The sequence below is a fragment of the Malus domestica genome, chromosome 11 (genome assembly GCF_042453785.1).
Source record: "Malus domestica chromosome 11, GDT2T_hap1".
NCBI lineage: Eukaryota > Viridiplantae > Streptophyta > Magnoliopsida > Rosales > Rosaceae > Malus > Malus domestica.
The window spans coordinates 8,459,762-8,478,359 of NC_091671.1; the positions used below are offsets into that span (position 1 = coordinate 8,459,762).

General features: G+C 38.3%; 1 protein-coding gene and 1 long non-coding RNA gene across 7 annotated transcripts; one reads left to right on the forward strand and one right to left on the reverse strand.

Annotated features, from left to right (window-relative positions):
* Positions 1-6,010: 6,010 nt before the first annotated feature.
* Positions 6,011-9,777, reverse strand: LOC139189163 (uncharacterized). Of its 3 annotated transcripts, none has more exons than XR_011572778.1 (3): positions 8,828-9,777; positions 8,279-8,437; positions 6,011-8,039 (listed from the first exon to the last, which is right to left on the reverse strand). It is a non-coding gene; the product is annotated as an uncharacterized lncRNA (long non-coding RNA). The 3 variants fall into 3 exon arrangements; XR_011572777.1 differs by having other exon boundaries at positions 6,011-8,069; XR_011572776.1 differs by having other exon boundaries at positions 6,011-8,081.
* Positions 9,778-10,354: 577 nt separating this feature from the next.
* LOC114819202 (probable LRR receptor-like serine/threonine-protein kinase At3g47570) lies at positions 10,355-16,583 on the forward strand. Of its 4 annotated transcripts, none has more exons than XM_070807503.1 (5): positions 10,355-10,961; positions 11,967-12,130; positions 12,784-12,948; positions 13,039-16,082; positions 16,196-16,583. In XM_070807503.1, exons 4-5 carry the CDS (start codon positions 13,388-13,390, stop codon positions 16,561-16,563), a joined length of 3,063 nt encoding a protein of 1,020 aa, XP_070663604.1. In that variant the 5' UTR covers positions 10,355-10,961; positions 11,967-12,130; positions 12,784-12,948; positions 13,039-13,387; the 3' UTR covers positions 16,564-16,583. The 4 variants fall into 4 exon arrangements, 3 of the variants coding, with proteins under 3 accessions (XP_070663604.1, XP_070663605.1, XP_028945146.2); XM_070807504.1 differs by having other exon boundaries at positions 11,967-12,037; XM_029089313.2 differs by having other exon boundaries at positions 11,967-12,037; positions 12,784-16,082.
* The last annotated feature ends 2,015 nt before the right edge of the window (positions 16,584-18,598 follow it).

Here is an 18,598-nt window from a genome sequence, read left to right on the forward strand (position 1 = left end):
TGTTTGCAAGATTAAATGAAAACCTCCAAAACGTATGGGGTTAAATTGAATTCTAACCACCACCACCACCCCCATATAATTAGGGCAAAAGGCGAATTTAGGAGGGCTCCTGTTACAGCCCATCCATAATTTTTTTTTGTTAAATGTGTAACGATCAAAATGCCCTTAGAGGGTATGTGTCGACTTTCATTAACTTACTGGACAGGTCACGTGTGACATATTAATTAGTATATTCTGACAGCATTCGTTATTATGAATGACTGATCATAAGCATAGCGAAAATTAGAACTAGAAGCAAGATTTTATGAAATAGTATAAATCATTTTATTTAAAGTAATGGAAAAGATAATAACACTAGATATAAAATATGAATGATAGAATAAAATAATTTTTAAAAAAAAAAGATGAAAAGATGAGAGGTGGAGAAGGATCGGGAAGAAACGAAAAGAAGGGAAAAGTGGAGAAGGGGGAAAGAAACTTTTCTTCTTCTTCCTTCTCCTTCACTCACGGTATCCCTTTCAAACTATTTTCATCATAATTTCCTCATACGATAACGAAATCACATGAGGTGGGAAGCTATAGTTTCGTAGCAAGGCCGTCTTCAATCTTACCATACCCACCCTTTCAAAACCATTGTATAAAGAAAACGAGGTCCAAATATATTGACGTGTTATGGCGACTTTTCTCTGATTTCGGGCAATCCCACTGGAATCTAGCTCGACCCAAGTGAAAATAATGATTTTCCCCTCGTGGGCTCTCCTCTAGCGTAAGCATTTTTCCAAGGTTTTAACTTTTAGTTTTGGGGTCAATTCATGGTTTCGAATTTTAATTCGATATTTTGTATGCATATTTGAGATGATGCTTGTTGTATTGTTTAGGAGTTGAATCGGAACCGGGTAGTCATGTTTGGTTGCATATATAAGGAAGAACATTGAAATCCTAACCTCAATTCGATTCTCTTTAGAAATTTAAGGGTTGGGTTTGTGTTATAAGCATTAATGTTATTCCATAATCGAGGCCAGATACGTTGGAATATTTTGTGTGCCATATTTGTCCTACCCTTTATGCACTGAAAAGAACATTGCTGAAATTGTATGTGTTGCAGCCTAGGTTTGTCACGCCCCGATCCCGACATACGTTCATGATGGACACGTGACGTCATCAAATAACCATATATCTAACATACCCGTCTTTGGGATATGTACCAAGCACATCCCATACCTCGAATTGCGTAGTCATTTTTTTTTTGTACACTTTATGGCTGCATCTAACCTCCCGTTAGACTGCCTACGTACCCTCAATAGGGATCAAGCCATTCGTAGTTCGTCATTCACTAATTTAGACATTTATTCTAGTACGTTCTAACAGGAATACGTAGCATTCTGTAATTAATTATTAGAACTTGACATGCATGACATTACCAAGTTCAAGGCTACAAAACAAACCAACATGCCATTGTCATTCCACAATCTTGTCAATCGATCAATTCATAAATCAAAGATACATGATCTTAGCATTTAATTATGTTAATCAATGAATGCAATAACATGTCATTTCACAAAATTAACCAAGGAACTCTATATAATTTCCTACTTGGATTATGAGCAATAACATGGTAAATCTATTTTATATTCGCAAGGTCTATTGTGGATAACTCTCATTCATTCGAATCTAGGCTTCTAGACTAACCTTATGGGAATGAGCAAGAGCAAGGATTCCGGACCACTCAACAGAATCCAACAACACTGAGTTTCGGACCACTCAACGAAACCAAAATATCAAGTGGTTTCTTATAATCTATCCAGGCCTGTCATATGTAAAATCAGTGCCAACATCATGGAAATGGTGCACCGACCAAACAGAACTCGGATAAGCTGCGAAGCTCGGGTGAGTGACAATAATACAAGTATGTGATAATCAATAAAAACAAAGACCATTGATCAGAGTTTATAAACCTCAATATAAGTTCGTAAATATAAAAACATAGTCAAGTCTCTAACAACTCTGAATGAGTCATCCAGACATCCAACGGCTTTTCCCATTCAAACCACCAAGATTCTCAAAAACCATCATTCATATGTACATTAAAAACTAGGGCTAGAGGGATGTAGTTCAGCCGAAGCCTACATAAGTAACCAAACACGAAGTGGCCACCCAAAGCGGATTAACCAAGCAGAGCCACCCCTGAGAAAGTAACCAAGTAGGCAATGACCCTCCAATGCGGATTAACCAAGCAGAGTCACTCATATAGTTGTTAGGAAGTGATCACCCAATGCAGATTAACCAAGCATGATCACTCATAAGCATACATGGCCATAAGGATCGCCCAACGCAGATTAACCGAGCGCGATCCACATATAGTATGGTCCCCCAATGCGGATTAACCAAGAAGGACCACTAGTGACCCCCCCAATGCGGATTAACCAAGCAGGGTCAAGATAATTAGGTAGGTAGTGACCCCGAACGCGGATTAACCAAGCAAAGTCACACCTACAGAACTGTTAGGCAGTGATCACCTAACGCGGATTAACCAAACATGATCACCCCTAAGTATAAATGGCCATAAGGATCACCCAACGCGGATTAACCAAGCGTGATCCATATATAGTATGGTGCCCCATGCGGATTAACCAAGCAGGACCATCGATATACCATTGCTCCATGGTGCAGGAAATTTAACACATAATCTACCCACAACTCAACCCCTATGGGTTACAACGTAGTCACTACACCATCAACTTCTCATGGCCACCAACTAATACATCACACAATCATATAAATTCTACATAATACTTCTAATAGGATTCTAAGATCACATAGTCATAGCATTTATCATTCTTATCATTCACATTGCTAAAAAGAGATAATTAAACACACGTATATTACAATCATCAATACACAAGCCAAATCACGTATAGCTAAATATATATATATATATATAAAAAATCACATTTCAAAAGAAATTACATTTATAAAACCAAGTCATATTCACAAATGATATTAATATAAGAAATTAAGGTAATAACCATATCACATATATTCAAATCACTCTCTAACCAATGGTTCACTAGACTTCACTTAGTCTCCCGTAGTACCAATTTTAGTATCCAAAACGTTTCGGGACATGTTGACCAAAAGTCAACTCTCGATCAACGGTAGGGTTCGCAACTCCACGTAATTCAATCCGAAAGATCTGCCGATCCGATTTTGGATCCGTAAGTTCTTAGGTCCTTATTATTCTCATAGAATAACATACTAAATTCTCATTGAGATCCGACGGCCGGATCTCCGCCAATTTCTAGAATTAGGTGGCGGTCAACAATAAGTTTTACAAACTTAGAAATTCAATTCGGGAAAATCCGTACTTCGGATTCCCGATCCGTCAATTTCTAATGTCCTAAAATATTATGTGTTATAATGCACTAAAGTTTGGAGACGATCCAACAGTTGGATCATCAATTCGTATAATGATCAAGTGATGTATCATAATGAAACTAGGTTCAATTAATCAAATCACATTATTCGGATATCAAATATGAAATTAGGGCATCTAATTGGACTTAGAAAGACATCATCGGTCCACCGCCGCACGCGCCGCCGCACACGGCGGCCTGTCGTCCCAACTTGCAGGAAAATTCAACTAACTCCAAAAATTATCAAATTTTACAGGCAAGTAGATTTCAATAAGAGGAACAACTTTCATACCTGGTCCAAAGTCCAATTCAGCCGGGAAGTGGCCTGAAAACTCCTCCATCAGCCAGAACCCTAGAAATTAGGTGCGGTTCAATTCAATGTCAAACTCAACTCCACCGCCTCCAATGTTGATTGGGCTTTGTTCCTGGACTCTAAAGACACTTGAGGGTGGTGATGGTTGACGGAAATCCCTTCGAAAATAGGCGGATCGCCGTCATGGCTTCGGAACACCCACTGTCAGTTCTTCACCAAATTACCCTAAATTACTTCGAATAGGGAGTGGTGAGATAAAGCTTGGGCATGTGAATTCGGTCCAATTTGATGGAAATCCAATGGAAAACCATCAGAAAATATGGTGGAACAAGTCGGGTGCGCGGGTCAAGGGGAAACTCGATTTCCCCCTCATTCTCTCCTTCCCTCATTTCCCCTTCTTTCTTCCTCCCTCATTCGCTACCTCCTTTCTCTATCCTCCTCCCCTTGGCCGAAACTCTCCCCTTTTCCTCTTGAAACTCCCTTCTTCTTTCTTTTCTTCCCTTTTTTTTAATTGGCTGCTGCCTAACCTTTTTTTTTTGTTTAAATCTGATTGGTCATTTCCCTCTTCTAACCAATTGGTCCTTTAACCCAAATATCGGTATGGGCCTCTTACTCACAAAGTGGGAGATAATTAATTCCTAAAATCTATAGTATCACAACTTTAAACGTCGGTAATTATACTGTTATAATCCGAACTCGCAAACGGCTTTCGCTTGTGCGTTCATGGGATCGAGCTCTATTCAGAAATATAAATTGTGACCTCGAAAGATCTACGGATTTTAAATAATTAATTTCCAAACTTCAAACTTCGTAACTGGTTTAATTAAAATCTAAATTCAAATAAATTACTATAAATTCCCAAAAACAACATAAAATTTCAATAATAATAATGCGTGGATTATAACAGTGAAATCCGGGAACGAGATTTCACAAGGTTTGTGCAGTTAATTAGAGTTCTAAAACTACTGAATGGTTCTTTATTCTTCCCATGGCATATTTATTCTTCCCATGGCATTGCCAGATGTTGAATATTTGATTGGACAATGTTATTATTAGAGTATTATATGACTTTTGTTTTGGCTGTGGATTTATTGGTGGTTCTTTATTTCATTCTTTCAGCGGATGAAGAGCTTAAGACTGCTAGGAATTTACATTTTTATTTTGAGGCACTTGAATAAACAATTTGGTTTTTCTATAATAATAATTAAGGATCATTGATATGGTTGGGCTAGTGTACTAGTTACGAATAATTATATGAATGTTATAGTTTATGGATTGCATGTTATTCTATGGCCTGAGAACTAGTTCCTTGGTTAAGATTAATGGATTATCAAACATTATACATATTCTCTAATTGAATACATTACTATGTTTATGAGTTCAAGATCAATTTATTATGGCTGGTATAGATATCAATAGTTGACATATCCAATTTGGTGTGGTTACTTTTCGTTTAAGTATTTCACGCTTATACGTATCATGTTGTTTGCTTAAATGATACAATGGATGTCCTATTAGGTGTAAATGTCTACATGCATGCCTATTCTGAAACCAAAATCAAGTTGATGGTTCATGTTTTGAAGTTATATATATGTGTGAGTGTGTGTGTGTGTGTGTGTGTGTCTCATATGCCTAGACAAGCTATACAAAGAAAGTATACCGTTTCTATTAGTTATTCTGATTACATGTACGTAGTAATGACTTGCAGTGGTGATATGAGTTTATTGAAATGATAAACCACAAATGACTTGATCCCTTTAGGGTATGTAGGCAGTCTAACGAGGAGGTTAGATGCAGCCATAAAGTATACTAAAATTACTACGCAATTCAAATCTTGAGTTATGCTTTGTACATATCCCGGAGGCGGGGTATGTTAGATATACAGATACTTGGTGACGTCACGTGTCGATCCTGGACATATGTCGGGATCGGGGCGTGACGGCTCATTTCAATCATTTTGTACCCCTACATATTATTGTGATTCAATGAAGCTCCCCATTAAATGAATTGCACCAAATAGGGGAGGCCTTCGCGGGATCTCTGTGTCCGAAGCCGACAAACACAGAGATCCAAACCACTCATTTTAAATTATATGGTTCTTATTAGCTCATTCTAATGGCCTTCCTCACACAAACCACTGAGTTTAGATCTCCCTCTCTTTAACTACCTTGGATATGGGGTCACTCTTTAACCACCACCACCCACCCACAACAAAAGTACAACTATAAGCAAAGTTGTATGAGGGGTCGCTCTAAAATTGATCTTAAAATTAAATAGTCCGTCGTTCCAAAAATTGTTTTGGCAATATTGCATTTAAAATTATCTGACAATATAACATTATTCCGAAAAAAATTTGTATAAATTATAAGTTCAAACAAAAGACACTATATAGCTTATTCTTGACTATTTTAGGTGTATATATACTCCATTGCTGAAAATTCTACTATGCTCATCATAATTCTTGCCAATTGACCAGGCAATTGGGTTAAATTACCTTTGACCAAAAATATGATGGTCCGTCGATGCCAAATTGGGCAGGCAATTGTTGGGCTCCAAGAAGCTCGTTGAACTACCCTTGCAGCCCGTTGGCAATAAGTAACGACGGGCCTGACGTCAAGTAGCTGGAGGCTGACCTTAACCCCGTGCACCAATGTTGAACCAAACAGCTCTAATTTGGGCGCCCCACAACTATTGGATTTTCAACAATTTGTTGATCCGGACTATTAAATTTCAAAAGATACAAGTAATTTAAAAGATGATGTTGTGCCACGTGGCACTTTGTGGCGCATTTGATATTAAAATTTTGAAAAATTCAACGGTCAGGATTAATCCCACGGTAAAAAATACAAAAAAAAAATTAGAAAAAATTTACAACAAAAAATATCTAAAAAAACTTTCAAATTTCACACTTAAACAAAAATCTGAGCTGATATTACTAATAGATAAAGACACGTGGTGCGATGAAAGTGGTTGAAAATGGAAAAGTATCCTCTCCGGCTCCCTTCCACCAAATCCACCAAGTTCAAAGATCCGAGTAATTTAAATTTGATCAAACGGCTACAAACAAAGTTCACTATAAAAGTTATAATAGATTTGATCAAATTTCAAGGGCCGATCCGAACTTGTGAATTTGGCGGAAGGGATCCGGAGTCATTTCTGTTGAAAATCTCATCGCCTCTCCTTTCAGCCCTTCAAGGAAAACCCACTTCTTGGGCCGTCTTCAACCACGTAAAGCTTCACTCTTATATTAGTTTCGGTGTTTAAAATTGTTGGGATTTGCAGTTTTGGATTGAAATTTGTGTTTTGGGATTTGTTGGGTGCTCGCATGTGTTAATTTGGAAAATTTTAGTTGTGGATTATGGGGAACTGATGTAATGGCGATCCCGTTTCATGTAAGTTGCTTTTGTTGATGTGTTTTTGGTGAAATAATGACGAGGAGGGTTGGATAGTTTGGCTGGTTTTAATTTTTTTTTGTGAAATTAGAGTGGGATCAATCAAGGTTGAGACTTTTTAAGGTAAGAGTTATTGTGAAAGTTATGTTTTTACAAATTTTTGGGCAAATTTTGTGACTTGGTGGATTTGGAATTTTGGTTATATTAGATATATGTGTAAAGAAAATAGTTGAACTGCATGAAGCTTGAGGGGTAATGAGGGTTTTAGGTATTTAGTGACATTCAGGCCATGCTTGATGTCTATTTGATGTCGGTGTATCGGAAATGCTTGAACAAAGAAGAAAGGTGCTCGAAGAGCTGCAGTAGTTAACTACTTGGTTTGATTAGATTGCTATGTTAATCAAAATGTCCCCTGTAGTATGTTTATAGGGTTAAAGTTTTACTTTAGCGTTCTTTAGCGACTTGGTTTCAAAAGTTCACTTTCCTTGGTCTGTGAGGCCAATGGTAGAATGATCATGGAAAAATGAAATTGTTCTGTCTTAATTTTGTCTGGTAAGAGCGGGTATGCATTCTTACAGGACTCGTTTGTCATTCTTTTAAGCTGTTTAATGTGCTCATTTCAGTATGCATCATCCAAAGTCTTTAACCGCTCAAAGTAGCACTACAAGGGCCAGGGAGCTATCATCTGTTTGTAAATAAGAGCTATAGACATGTCCTATAAGGTCAATAGGTCTCAGTTGCATATCTAACTTGTTTCTCATGTGTTTTCATCCTAAAGGTTAGAAAAGGTGGGTGCTCTAGACACGCAAGGAGTGGTTCATCAACACCAAGGGATGGCGGCTGATCTCATGTATGTGGTTACATGCTGGAGTTTTCCATGTGCTTGCCAATATGCTGAGTCTTGTATTCATTGGAATTCGGCTTGAGCAAGAATTTGAATTTGGTAAGCATCTGGATTTTTAGCTTCATGTATGTTATCATGCATGTATGGCCACATCCATAAGTGATTGTAGTAAAAGATAATACATATATATATATATATATATATATATATATATATATATATATATATATATATATATGAGCAAAAAGCCGTCTCAAAGAAGGAGAACGAAGCTTTAATCTCATTGGCTACTACATAATGGATAAAAAGGTCGTACCTAGTGCACAAGGCTCCTGCTTTACGCAGGGTCTGGAAGAGGTGAATGTCGGCTAGCCTTACCACCATTTATGGAGAGGCTGCTCCCAAATCTCGAACCCGAGACCTACCGCTCATGAGCGAAAGCACTTGCCATCGCACCAAGTGCGACCTCTAGCTACTACATAATGGATGCATCAAAAAAAAAATCCACACATATATGACATTAGCGTAAAATTATATGAAATGGGTTCAGTCTAAAACTTGTAACAAGCTAAGTTGTACATTTCTTGAATTCATCTGGCAAAAGGCTAGTTCTGTCTTAGCTAACTTTGTAATATACTTCTACTAAAGCATGCCAACAATCTAAGTTTAAGTTCCTATTACTACTAAGGCATTCCATCTTTCAACTCTAAATCTTAAGAATAATCAGAAATCCACCAACTTTAAAGATATTTGACCCTCCCACAACATGGAATTGATGGTTTACAAACACAGTATCAAACAGAAAATAGTATTGCATATGAACATGATTTGAACGAAATAGGAGCCAGAAGAAAGAAATGCCCACCATCCTGTCATGAACTTTTTTGATGCCCAACTTCTAACAATTTTGGAAAACGTCTGCACAGAGATAAAAAGAGATTAGAATGATTGTTATGAAGATTAAGAAAAAGGAGCACAAACACTCAAAGCATCGGAAAACTTATGCCCCAACTTAGGCCACCAAAAAGTAACAAACTTTGACACACTGTAACCGTTTCTTCTTCTCCTTCCGATTCAGAGTGTATTATGCGTCTTGCCTAGTTGTATTATGTTGAAAAGTTGGACTGGGCATTCATATGGCTTCCCTTTCTCCGGCCAAAACCAAACAACAGCTTGCTCATCCCCTGCAATTAAAATACAACAAAAAAAATCAAAAGAATAAGTTAAAATTTAAAATCTCATCTGGGTACGTTGGGTTCGATATTTTATCAATTGTTGTTTCTGAGTTGTGTTTTTTGCGGATTTTCACAACCAAAAATAAACCTTAATACCCAGACCTAAATTCTTGTTCGGATTTTATTAGATTTTTTATACCGTATAACTTACCAATTTCCATTGTGTTTGAGAAGATAAACTACTTTTGTAAAGAACTTTAGAATTCTAAATTAGGATAAATTGCTTATCTTTAGCAAAATGGATTCTACTGCTATTCTTCACAGGCGACGGTGAATGTTTGGGTGCCGCTGCTGGTTGGGATTGCGCTAGTTGTTGCACACGCGGCGTTGAGGTGGACCGATGGGTTGCCGTGGACAAAGAGAGCTCTGCGTTGTTGACTGGTTATTCGGCTCGATTATGCGAATTCATGGATTTGGATGAATCAGTGATGGCGGTGGTTTGGGTAAACTATTTGGAGAAACAATTTACAGCGTCACACGGTGGGGAAGCATCCAGAAATCAGGTGGGTCGACAGACTGAAACGGTGGGGCAAGGAAGAATTCAGAAATGAAGTAAAAGACCAAAGAATAATAAGGGGGTGTATTCAATTATTGGTATTTTAAGAGCTTTTAATTTTTTTAATGAATATAGGGTGTATTCAATTACGATTTTAAAAAGGTTCACAATATTACAAATGTATTCAATTAGTATTTGATTTTAAAGAATTTTAGAAAGTTGAGTAATTATAGGAAATTTGAGAGATTTTGTAGTATATTTTAAGCATCTATAAATCTCTTATCTTCCCATGAGATTTCAAGGTAATTAAATTAAAATTTTACATAAAATCTTTACAAATCAATTAAACTTCATAAAAATCCATGAATTTATAAACCTTTTAAAATCTCATCAATTCTCAATTGAATACACCCTTTTAAAGCAGGACTCAAGATGGAATCTCATTGTACAATATACAGTAACGACAGAAACAGAGAAAGAATAAAAATGGAATAACACTGTAGAATAAACAGTGTTTTAGGCAATTTTCTCTTTTAGTGTGTGTATATAATTTGCATAGTATGTAACACTGAGAAAAATGACACGTAATATAACAACAACAAAACACTAAGAACTACTAAATCTTATTCTATTATGCATGGGTTAGCCGTATAAATTCTAAAATTTCACTAAGCCGGTTTGGTGATAAGTTTTTCGTTACCATCGTACTCCATATCTTTCTTACCATTTCTTCCCAAATGTTCTTACTTCCTCTACCCTCTGAACTAACCCAAGAAACATAAATTTTTTTTTTTTTAAAAAACCCCAAAAAGTAGAAAAAAAAGAGGCAAACTTCAGAACCCATTTCATTCAATTTTGTCCCACATTTTGATTTCGATGAGATTCGAATCAAAACCCAAATGGGGTTTCTGGGTCTGAATCCAAATTTTTGATTGAAGACAAAAAAAACGAAAAAAGGGGAGATTTTTATGGAGAGAGGCCAACCTGCTGCGCCGAGCAGCTTAGAGATAAAGGTGGTGAGTCCACGGCGGAGCGACAACGTTGTGCACCCGGCGGGACAGCCTCCGGAGACGACGACGCCGCGGCAATCGTTCAGCGACTACAGCCCGTTGAAGAGGTGGGTGTCATGGCTGGTGCCGTCGATTGTGGTGGCCAACATTGTGGTTTTTGTGGTGACCATGTTCGTGAACGATTGCCCCAAGAACTCCGACACTTGCATTGGTCGGTTCCTCGGCCGCCTCTCCTTTCAGCCCTTCAAGGAAAACCATGTAAATTTTTCACTCTTTTATTTGTTGGGGTTTGGAGTTTTGGATTGAAATTTGTGTTTTGGGATTTATTGGGCATTTACATGTGGAAATTTGGAAAATTTTAGTTGTGGATTGTGGGGAACTGCCGTAGTGGCGGCGAGCCCGTTTGTGTGTTTTTTGGTGAAACTATGATGAGGAGGGTTGGATAGTTGGATTGGTTTAGTTGTGAAATTAGAGTGGGATCAATCAAGGTCGAGACTTTTTTAGGTAAGAGTAATTGTGAAAGTTATGTTTTTACCATTTTTTAGGTAAATTTTATGACTTGGTGGATCTAGAATTTTGGTTATATTACATATATTTGTAAAGAAAACAGTTGAACTGCATGAAGCTTGATGTAATTCTGCTTTTAATCAATGTTGGACTTGGGAACCCTAGTGAATATAGAAGTGAATCTACGATTAGTTGAGAAACTTAAGGGAGCTTGACGGGTAATGAGGGTTTATGTATTTAGTGACATTCAGGCAATGCTTGATGTCTATTTGATGTCGGCATATTGGAAATGCTTGAACAAAGAAGAAGGGTGCTTGAAGAGCTGCAAGTAGTGAACTACTTGGCTTGATTAGATTGCTATGTTAACCAAAATGTACCCTGTAATATGTTACAGGGTTAAAGTTTTACAGTAGTGTTCTTTAGCGATTTAGTTTCAAAATTTTCGTTCGACTTTCCTTGCTCTGTGAGGTCAATGTTAGAATGATTATGGAAAAATGAAATTGTTTGTCCTAGTATCTCTGGTAAGAGCGGGTATGCGTTCTTCAAGGACTTGTTTGTCATTCTTTAAAGCTGTTTAATGTGCTCATTTCAGTATGTGTCATCCAAAGTCTATAACTGCTAAAAGTAGCACTACAAGGCCGAGGGAGCTATCATCTGTATGGAAATAAGAGCTATAGACATGCCCCATAAGGGTCAATAGGTCTCAGCTGCACATCTAAGTATCTAACTTGTTTCTCATCTGTTTTCATCCTGAAGGTTAGAAAAGATGGGTGCTCTAGACGTTCAGAGAGTGGTTCATCGACACCAGGGATGGCGGCTGATCTCATGTATGTGGTTACATGCTGGAGTTTTCCATGTGCTTGCCAATATGCTGAGTCTTGTATTCATTGGAATTCGGCTTGAGCAAGAATTTGGTTTTGGTATGCATCTGGATTTTTGGCTTCATGTATGTTATCATGCATGTATAGCCACATCCATAAATGTTTGCAGTAAAAGATAAAGCACACAACATAAATTGTAGAATAATAAATTAGTTACCAAGTGCAAAACTTCTTTCATAAATCTAGAAGAGACACTTTCCGGATGGTTTCATCTACCTTGCGATTAATCTACAGAGGATTTCTCTGCATTTGTTTATTGAATTGTAATCCTAGAGTAGTGGTCATGTAGTGCTGGTTGCATTATAACTTTCACCAGTATGTTGCTAGGTTTGATGGAAACAAGAGGACGTTTTATTCAGCGGTGAGCAAAGAAAAGAGTTTATACACCGAAGATGGGGTTCAAACTTTAGTTTTAGACATAGTATTTCATTTTATAGAATAAAATTGCTTGAAACAAAAGCTGAGAGATTATTTCAGTTTTCCATCACATCTGTGGGAACAAGGATTGTTTTGGATATCCAGTACATGTAGACATGGTTCCTCATTTTGAAATGTTTCAAGATGCCGTCTATTTGAAAAGATTGAAAAAATAATAGTTTGATGCTGATCTACATCATGTACGGTTGTTTTGATGAACTGTTTTAACTAATTGGTTTGAAATTCTAATTTTTTTTTTATTTGTTCTTCGGCAGTTCGAATTGGTTTCCTATATTCTCATGTCTGGTTTTGGTGGGAGTTTGCTTTCAGCTCTTTTTATTCAATATGGTATTTCTGTTGGTGCTTCTGGTGCACTTTTTGGTTTACTCGGAAGCATGCTTTCAGAGCTCATATCAAATTGGACAATGTATGTAAATAAGGTAAATAAAGTTTCTGTATACTCAACGATGCACCTCTTTATAGTATGTGCACGACCCTTTGATCTTACAGTTTCAGATTTCAATCCGCAGTTGGCAGCATTGCTTACTTTCCTTTTCATCATCATAATAAACTTAGCAGTGGGAATTCTACCACACGTGGACAACTTTGCTCATATTGGAGGATTTGTCTCCGGATTTCTTCTTGGATTTTTTTTTTCATTTTGAACCAAATGTTACAAATTTCAATCAATGCTCTCGAGTCTTGAACCAAATGTTTTTTCATTTTGGATGATTGCCAAATGTTTCCAGAGAGCTTCTGAAGTCAAGGTGCTTTAAGGGTCTTGGTCCTTGGCGTACCGAAAATGCCAGACAATAGGGCCCAGTAGTGGAAGTAAGCTAGTGAAGTCGTCTAAAAAAACAAGCCAAAGTTGTTCCTCCTATGATCCTATCCTTGCTTTTCAGTGCAGTGTTCGTTTGCTGTAGGAGCTCCCTGCAGTCGGGACTCGGAGGGAATGCGACGGATAGGCTGGCGCTGCTTGCCATCAAAGCTCAAATAAAGCAAGATCTCCATAATTACAACGTGATGAGCTCCTGGAACGAATCCACGCACTTTTGCATGTGGAATGGTGTGACGTGCAGTCGACGACATCGTCAAAGGGTCACTACCCTAGACCTGCAATCTCAAAATCTGGTAGGGAAACTATCCCCAAACATTGGAAATCTAAGTTTTCTAAGGGAGCTGTGGCTGTTAAATAACAGCTTCAGTCATGAAATTCCTCCACAAATTGGGAATTTGCGTAGGTTGCAGGTATTGCGATTAGACTTTAACTCGTTTAGTGGCAGTATTCCACACAATATATCATATTGCTTCAACCTTATCCATGTGAATTTCACTCGCAACAAGTTGGTGGGTAAAATTCCTTCAGAAATTGGATTGTTGTCGAAGCTGCAAAAACTTGCATTAGAATATAATAATGTAACGGGACAGGTCCCTCCTTCCTTGGGGAACCTTTCGTCTCTCCAGGGACTAAGTCTTCTTAGTAATAACTTGATGGGAAACATCCCTAGTTCTCTTGGCCGGTTGAAAAAATTAACCTTCCTGGGATTGGGGGTAAATCAGTTGTCTGGTAGCATCCCTTCCTCCATTTATAACCTATCTTCTCTTGTTACATTTACCATGCCATTTAACCAAATTCAAGGGAGTATTCCATCAGATATTGGCAAAAATATTCCTAATCTTGGATTCTTTAACGTCCACAAAAACCAACTCACTGGGTGCATACCTCACTCAATATTCAATGTCACAAGTGTTTTGGGTTTTGATGTTGGGAGTAACAACCTAATCGGACAGGTATCGAATCTCCAAAAGCTTCACAACCTCCTGCATTTCAGCATTCAAAATAATAATATTGGAAGCGGTAAAGATGGTGACTTAAGTTTTCTCTCGGACTTGACCAATGCCACCCAGTTACAACGGTTGTTTATTAACAACAACAATTTTGGAGGGACATTGCCCATGTCAATATCCAATCTCTCAACCAAACTTGATATGTTTTGGGTTGGCGGTAACCAAATATATGGAAGCATCCCATCTGGGATAGGGAATCTGGTGAGCTTGGAATCGTTGTATTTGGGGTATAATAGCTTCACAGGTAACATCCCCTCTGACATGGGTAAGCTGTCAAACATTGGAATATTAGATATTTCCAATAACACATTATCAGGAAATATTCCGTCTTCCATAAGAAATTTAACCAAGTTATTCCGTCTTGCGTTGCATAGAAATCATCTTGAGTGCAGCATTCCTTCAGGTATGGGGGAATGCCATGGGTTGCAATTGTTGAATCTTTCTTATAACCTCCTAAATGGCACAATACCCAAACAAGTTTTTAGACTCTCCTCCTTATCGATTTCTTTGGACTTGTCTAATAACCTCTTCACAGGTTCCCTTCCCTCGGAGGTTGGGAATTTCCAGAGTCTAAGTGAACTGTATCTTTCTGATAACATGTTATCTGGAGAACTCCCCAGTAGGCTTGGTGGTTGTGAGAGTTTAGAAGTCCTGCATTTGCAAGGAAACTTCTTCAATGGGGCCATTCCATTGTCTATGAGTTCAGTGAGAGGGATTCAAGATCTAGACCTTTCTCGCAATAATTTTTCAGGTGAAATTCCGCATTTTTTAGAAGGCTTTAGATTCTTGAATAATTTGAACTTATCCTTCAATCAATTTTGGGGAGTGGTACCAACTGGAGGTGTTTACAAAAATGCGAGTGCTATTTCAGTTATTGGCAACACTAATCTGTGCAGCCCTGTTGCTAATTTAAAGCTTCCCAAGTGCAAGTCTATAGAGACCAAGACACAAAGATTGTATCGTAGCTTGAAACTAATACTCCCTTTAGTATTTGGACTTACTCTTCTAGGAATAGCCATGGTGTTCTCCTATTTCTTTCTTTGTTCGTCAAGGAAGAAAAGGAAAGAAATTTCATTGAGCACTTTGGGGAACACTACTCTACAAGTGTCATATGCTGCTCTACTCAAAGCTACCGACGGGTTCTCAGAGGCTAATTTAATTGGTGCTGGTAGTTTTGGGTCTGTGTACAAAGGAGTTCTTGATGAGGATGACAAATCTCAACTTGTTGCCGTGAAGGTGTTTAACTTGTTACGCCATGGAGCTTTAAGGAGTTTCATAGTCGAATGTGAAGCTTTGAGAAATATTAGGCATCGAAATCTCGTCAAGATTATAACAATGTGTTCAAGTGTTGATTTTCATGGTAATGATTTCAAGGCTCTAGTTTATGAGTTCATGGACAACGGGAGCTTAGAGGAGTGGCTGCATCCACCTATTGAAACTGAAGAGTTAAGAGACCATGTACCCAAGAAGTTAAGTCTTCTTCAGAGGCTAGAAATTGCCATTGGTGTTGCTTGTGCACTGGATTATCTTCATAATCATTGTAAAACTCCAGTAGTTCATTGTGATCTTAAGCCAAGCAACGTTCTCTTGGACAATGAATTGATTGGCCATGTTTCTGATTTTGGATTAGCAAGGTTTATCTCACAAGTAACAAGTAATGTTTCAGCAATTCAGAGTCGGACAAGTTCTGTTGGAATAAGAGGAACAGTTGGTTATGCAGCTTCAGGTATATATATGTTAGATATGTACTTCATTATATTTCCTTTTTTATTTTGGAGTATTGAATTTACAAAATTCAAAATGAACTATTTATACACAAATGTGATGTTTGAATTGTAGAGTATGGCATGAGGAGTGAGGTGTCAACGAATGGTGATGTCTACAGCTTTGGCATTCTCTTGTTGGAGATGTTTACACGGAAGAGACCCACTGACAACATATTTGGTGATAGCTTGAACCTTCATAATTTTGTCAAGATGGCTCTCCTCGGGCGAGTTACTGAGATTGTAGACGCGCCACTTCTTCAAGGAGGCACAAACGAGAATCCCAATCAATGCAACGCAAGAATTCATAAAGTTGAGGTGTGCTTGGGTTCAATATTTAGAATTGGAATTGCTTGTTCTGCTGAATCCGCAACAGATCGACTAAAGAATATCAATGATGCTGCATCTGAACTTCATTCCATTAGGAATACTTTTCTTGGATAGAAACTCTTTTTTATGTGCTTTTGTGATAGAGAAGTTTCGTGTGAAGGGTGTATTACTACTTTTATGTACTGCCTGTGTAAGTCTAGCTTTTATGTTACCACAGTAGATGTGGAAGTTTGCAATGTAAATAATCACCAATGAGGTTCATTGTGTGAAGAGTGTATTACTACATCTTGTACTTGGTATTTTTGTGTAAGATTCACATCGATTTGTTTGGATCAAAACTTAAACTTTGGGCTCGAAGGAAGTTGGCCCAAAGAGCAGCCTAAAGGGGAGAGGTACTCGAAGGCCCAGTCAAAACCCAGCCGAAGTCCAGAAGACAGGAGAAGCTTGTTTCTGACTAGGTGCAGGCCATGCAGACCACTTGCTCACCTACCCAAAGGCCAAGTGGTATAGACCAGCCAGCTAATCAGCCCAAAAAGTACTTTTAAATGGTAGTACAAGTAAATAGCTGATGAGTCACTACCCTTCAAACTGCATTCGGGCAAGGTTGTTGCTACCGGAGGCCAAGCCAAGGTGTCTATAAAAGGAGAAAGAGAGGTCAGAATCAAGGACACTCAAACAAACAAATACAAGCACAAACTCTGCTCAAAGCCAGATTTGCCTTCAAAACTAAGCTGTAGTCAGCCCAAGCCTTCATCCATTTCGGGATAAACCTTTTGTAATAGCTCTGCTACCCTGTTCAACTCTTGTTGTAGTATCGATTTCTTTTGTAAACTCACCTCCCAACCCTTTTTCTAAGCTTTCAAACTTTCTGATAAACCACAAAGATAGGAAGTTGCAAGACGATCAGCCTTGCCTGACAAGGTTAAACCTTGCCCAACCCTCTTTGTTTTTTTTCTTTTCATTCATTAGCCTAGCAATATGTTGTATACTACAAGTTGTATCCCAGTTGTTTCTAGTAATATGGCTATTAAAGGACTCTCTCAGCACTTGAATCCGATTTGAATATGTCTTCACAGTTTAAGCCAGATTTAAGTTCTAAGTCTTCGGGCATATAAGATTTGATCATTCTAAAAGTCCTTGGCCTCAAGGCATAAAAAAGAACCTGATGTGGACTTAACCCATCCACTACAAGCTTTGATAACAAGAAGTCCGAAGTTACTTGGGGCGCAAGTAATCGACCTGTCACTTAGTTTTATTGCTGTTATATTATGATTACCATATAGCGTCCGAGGACAGGATGAATTCTGATGGGAAGCCTCAAGGCCTATTCAAGGCCCCACAAAGGCACCTATTTGGATTCATCCTATTTCTCGGGCAAGAACATTGAGTATAGAAGGGGTTTTGATGGGAAGCCTCAAGGCCTATTTAAGGCCCCACAAAGGCATCTATTTGGATTCATTCTGCTCTTTGAGCTCAGGTAATCAGAAGTATGATGGTTATAAGACCCATATAACCAAGAAAAGGAACCTTATGTGTTCGAGTACTAAGTTAGTTATTTATGGGAAGCCTCAAGGCCTACACCTAAGGCCCCACAAAGGCACCTGTCAATAACTAAACTTAGTCTCTCGAATATATAATTAAACTCAAACATCCGTTCTACATCTGCCATGCTGAAAATGGCAGTGGCACGCCTGAGCACTTAAAAGTTAATTTTGATTGTGAGCCTCAAGGCCTACACCTAAGGCCTCACAAAGGCACCTTTCAAAGTTAACTTTGTCATTCTCTTTCAGCCTTGCCCGACAAGCCCGCCAGTAAAGCAGGAGCCCGACATAAAAGCATCAACCGGCGCCAACCTCTCGGGGAGCTGTGTGCTCGTCGGACAGGAAGCATCCCCCACGGAAATTCCTGCCACGAACACGATTAAAGTCTAGTTAGGGCCACGAAATTGTTGAATATTCACATTGACATATTTGAAATTTTTGAAAGATTCATAACCTCAAAACCCTCAACGTTCAATAAAATCATCTTGGCAGCTGTAAAGATGGTGAGTTGAGTTTCCTATCAGACTTGACCACCATCAGTGTTAGATTCTGCAAGGGAATTCCTAATCTCAAGCTGCCCTATTGCAAGTCTAAAGAGCTCCAAGAAA

Bases quoted from the DNA above. Each gene is read 5' to 3' on its own strand.
- LOC114819202 (XM_070807503.1), top strand. From the start codon at position 13,388: ATGATCCTATCCTTGCTTTTCAGTGCAGTGTTCGTTTGCTGTAGGAGC. The intron at 16,083-16,195 runs GTATATATATGT...TTTGAATTGTAG, and splicing joins AGTTGGTTATGCAGCTTCAG to AGTATGGCATGAGGAGTGAG.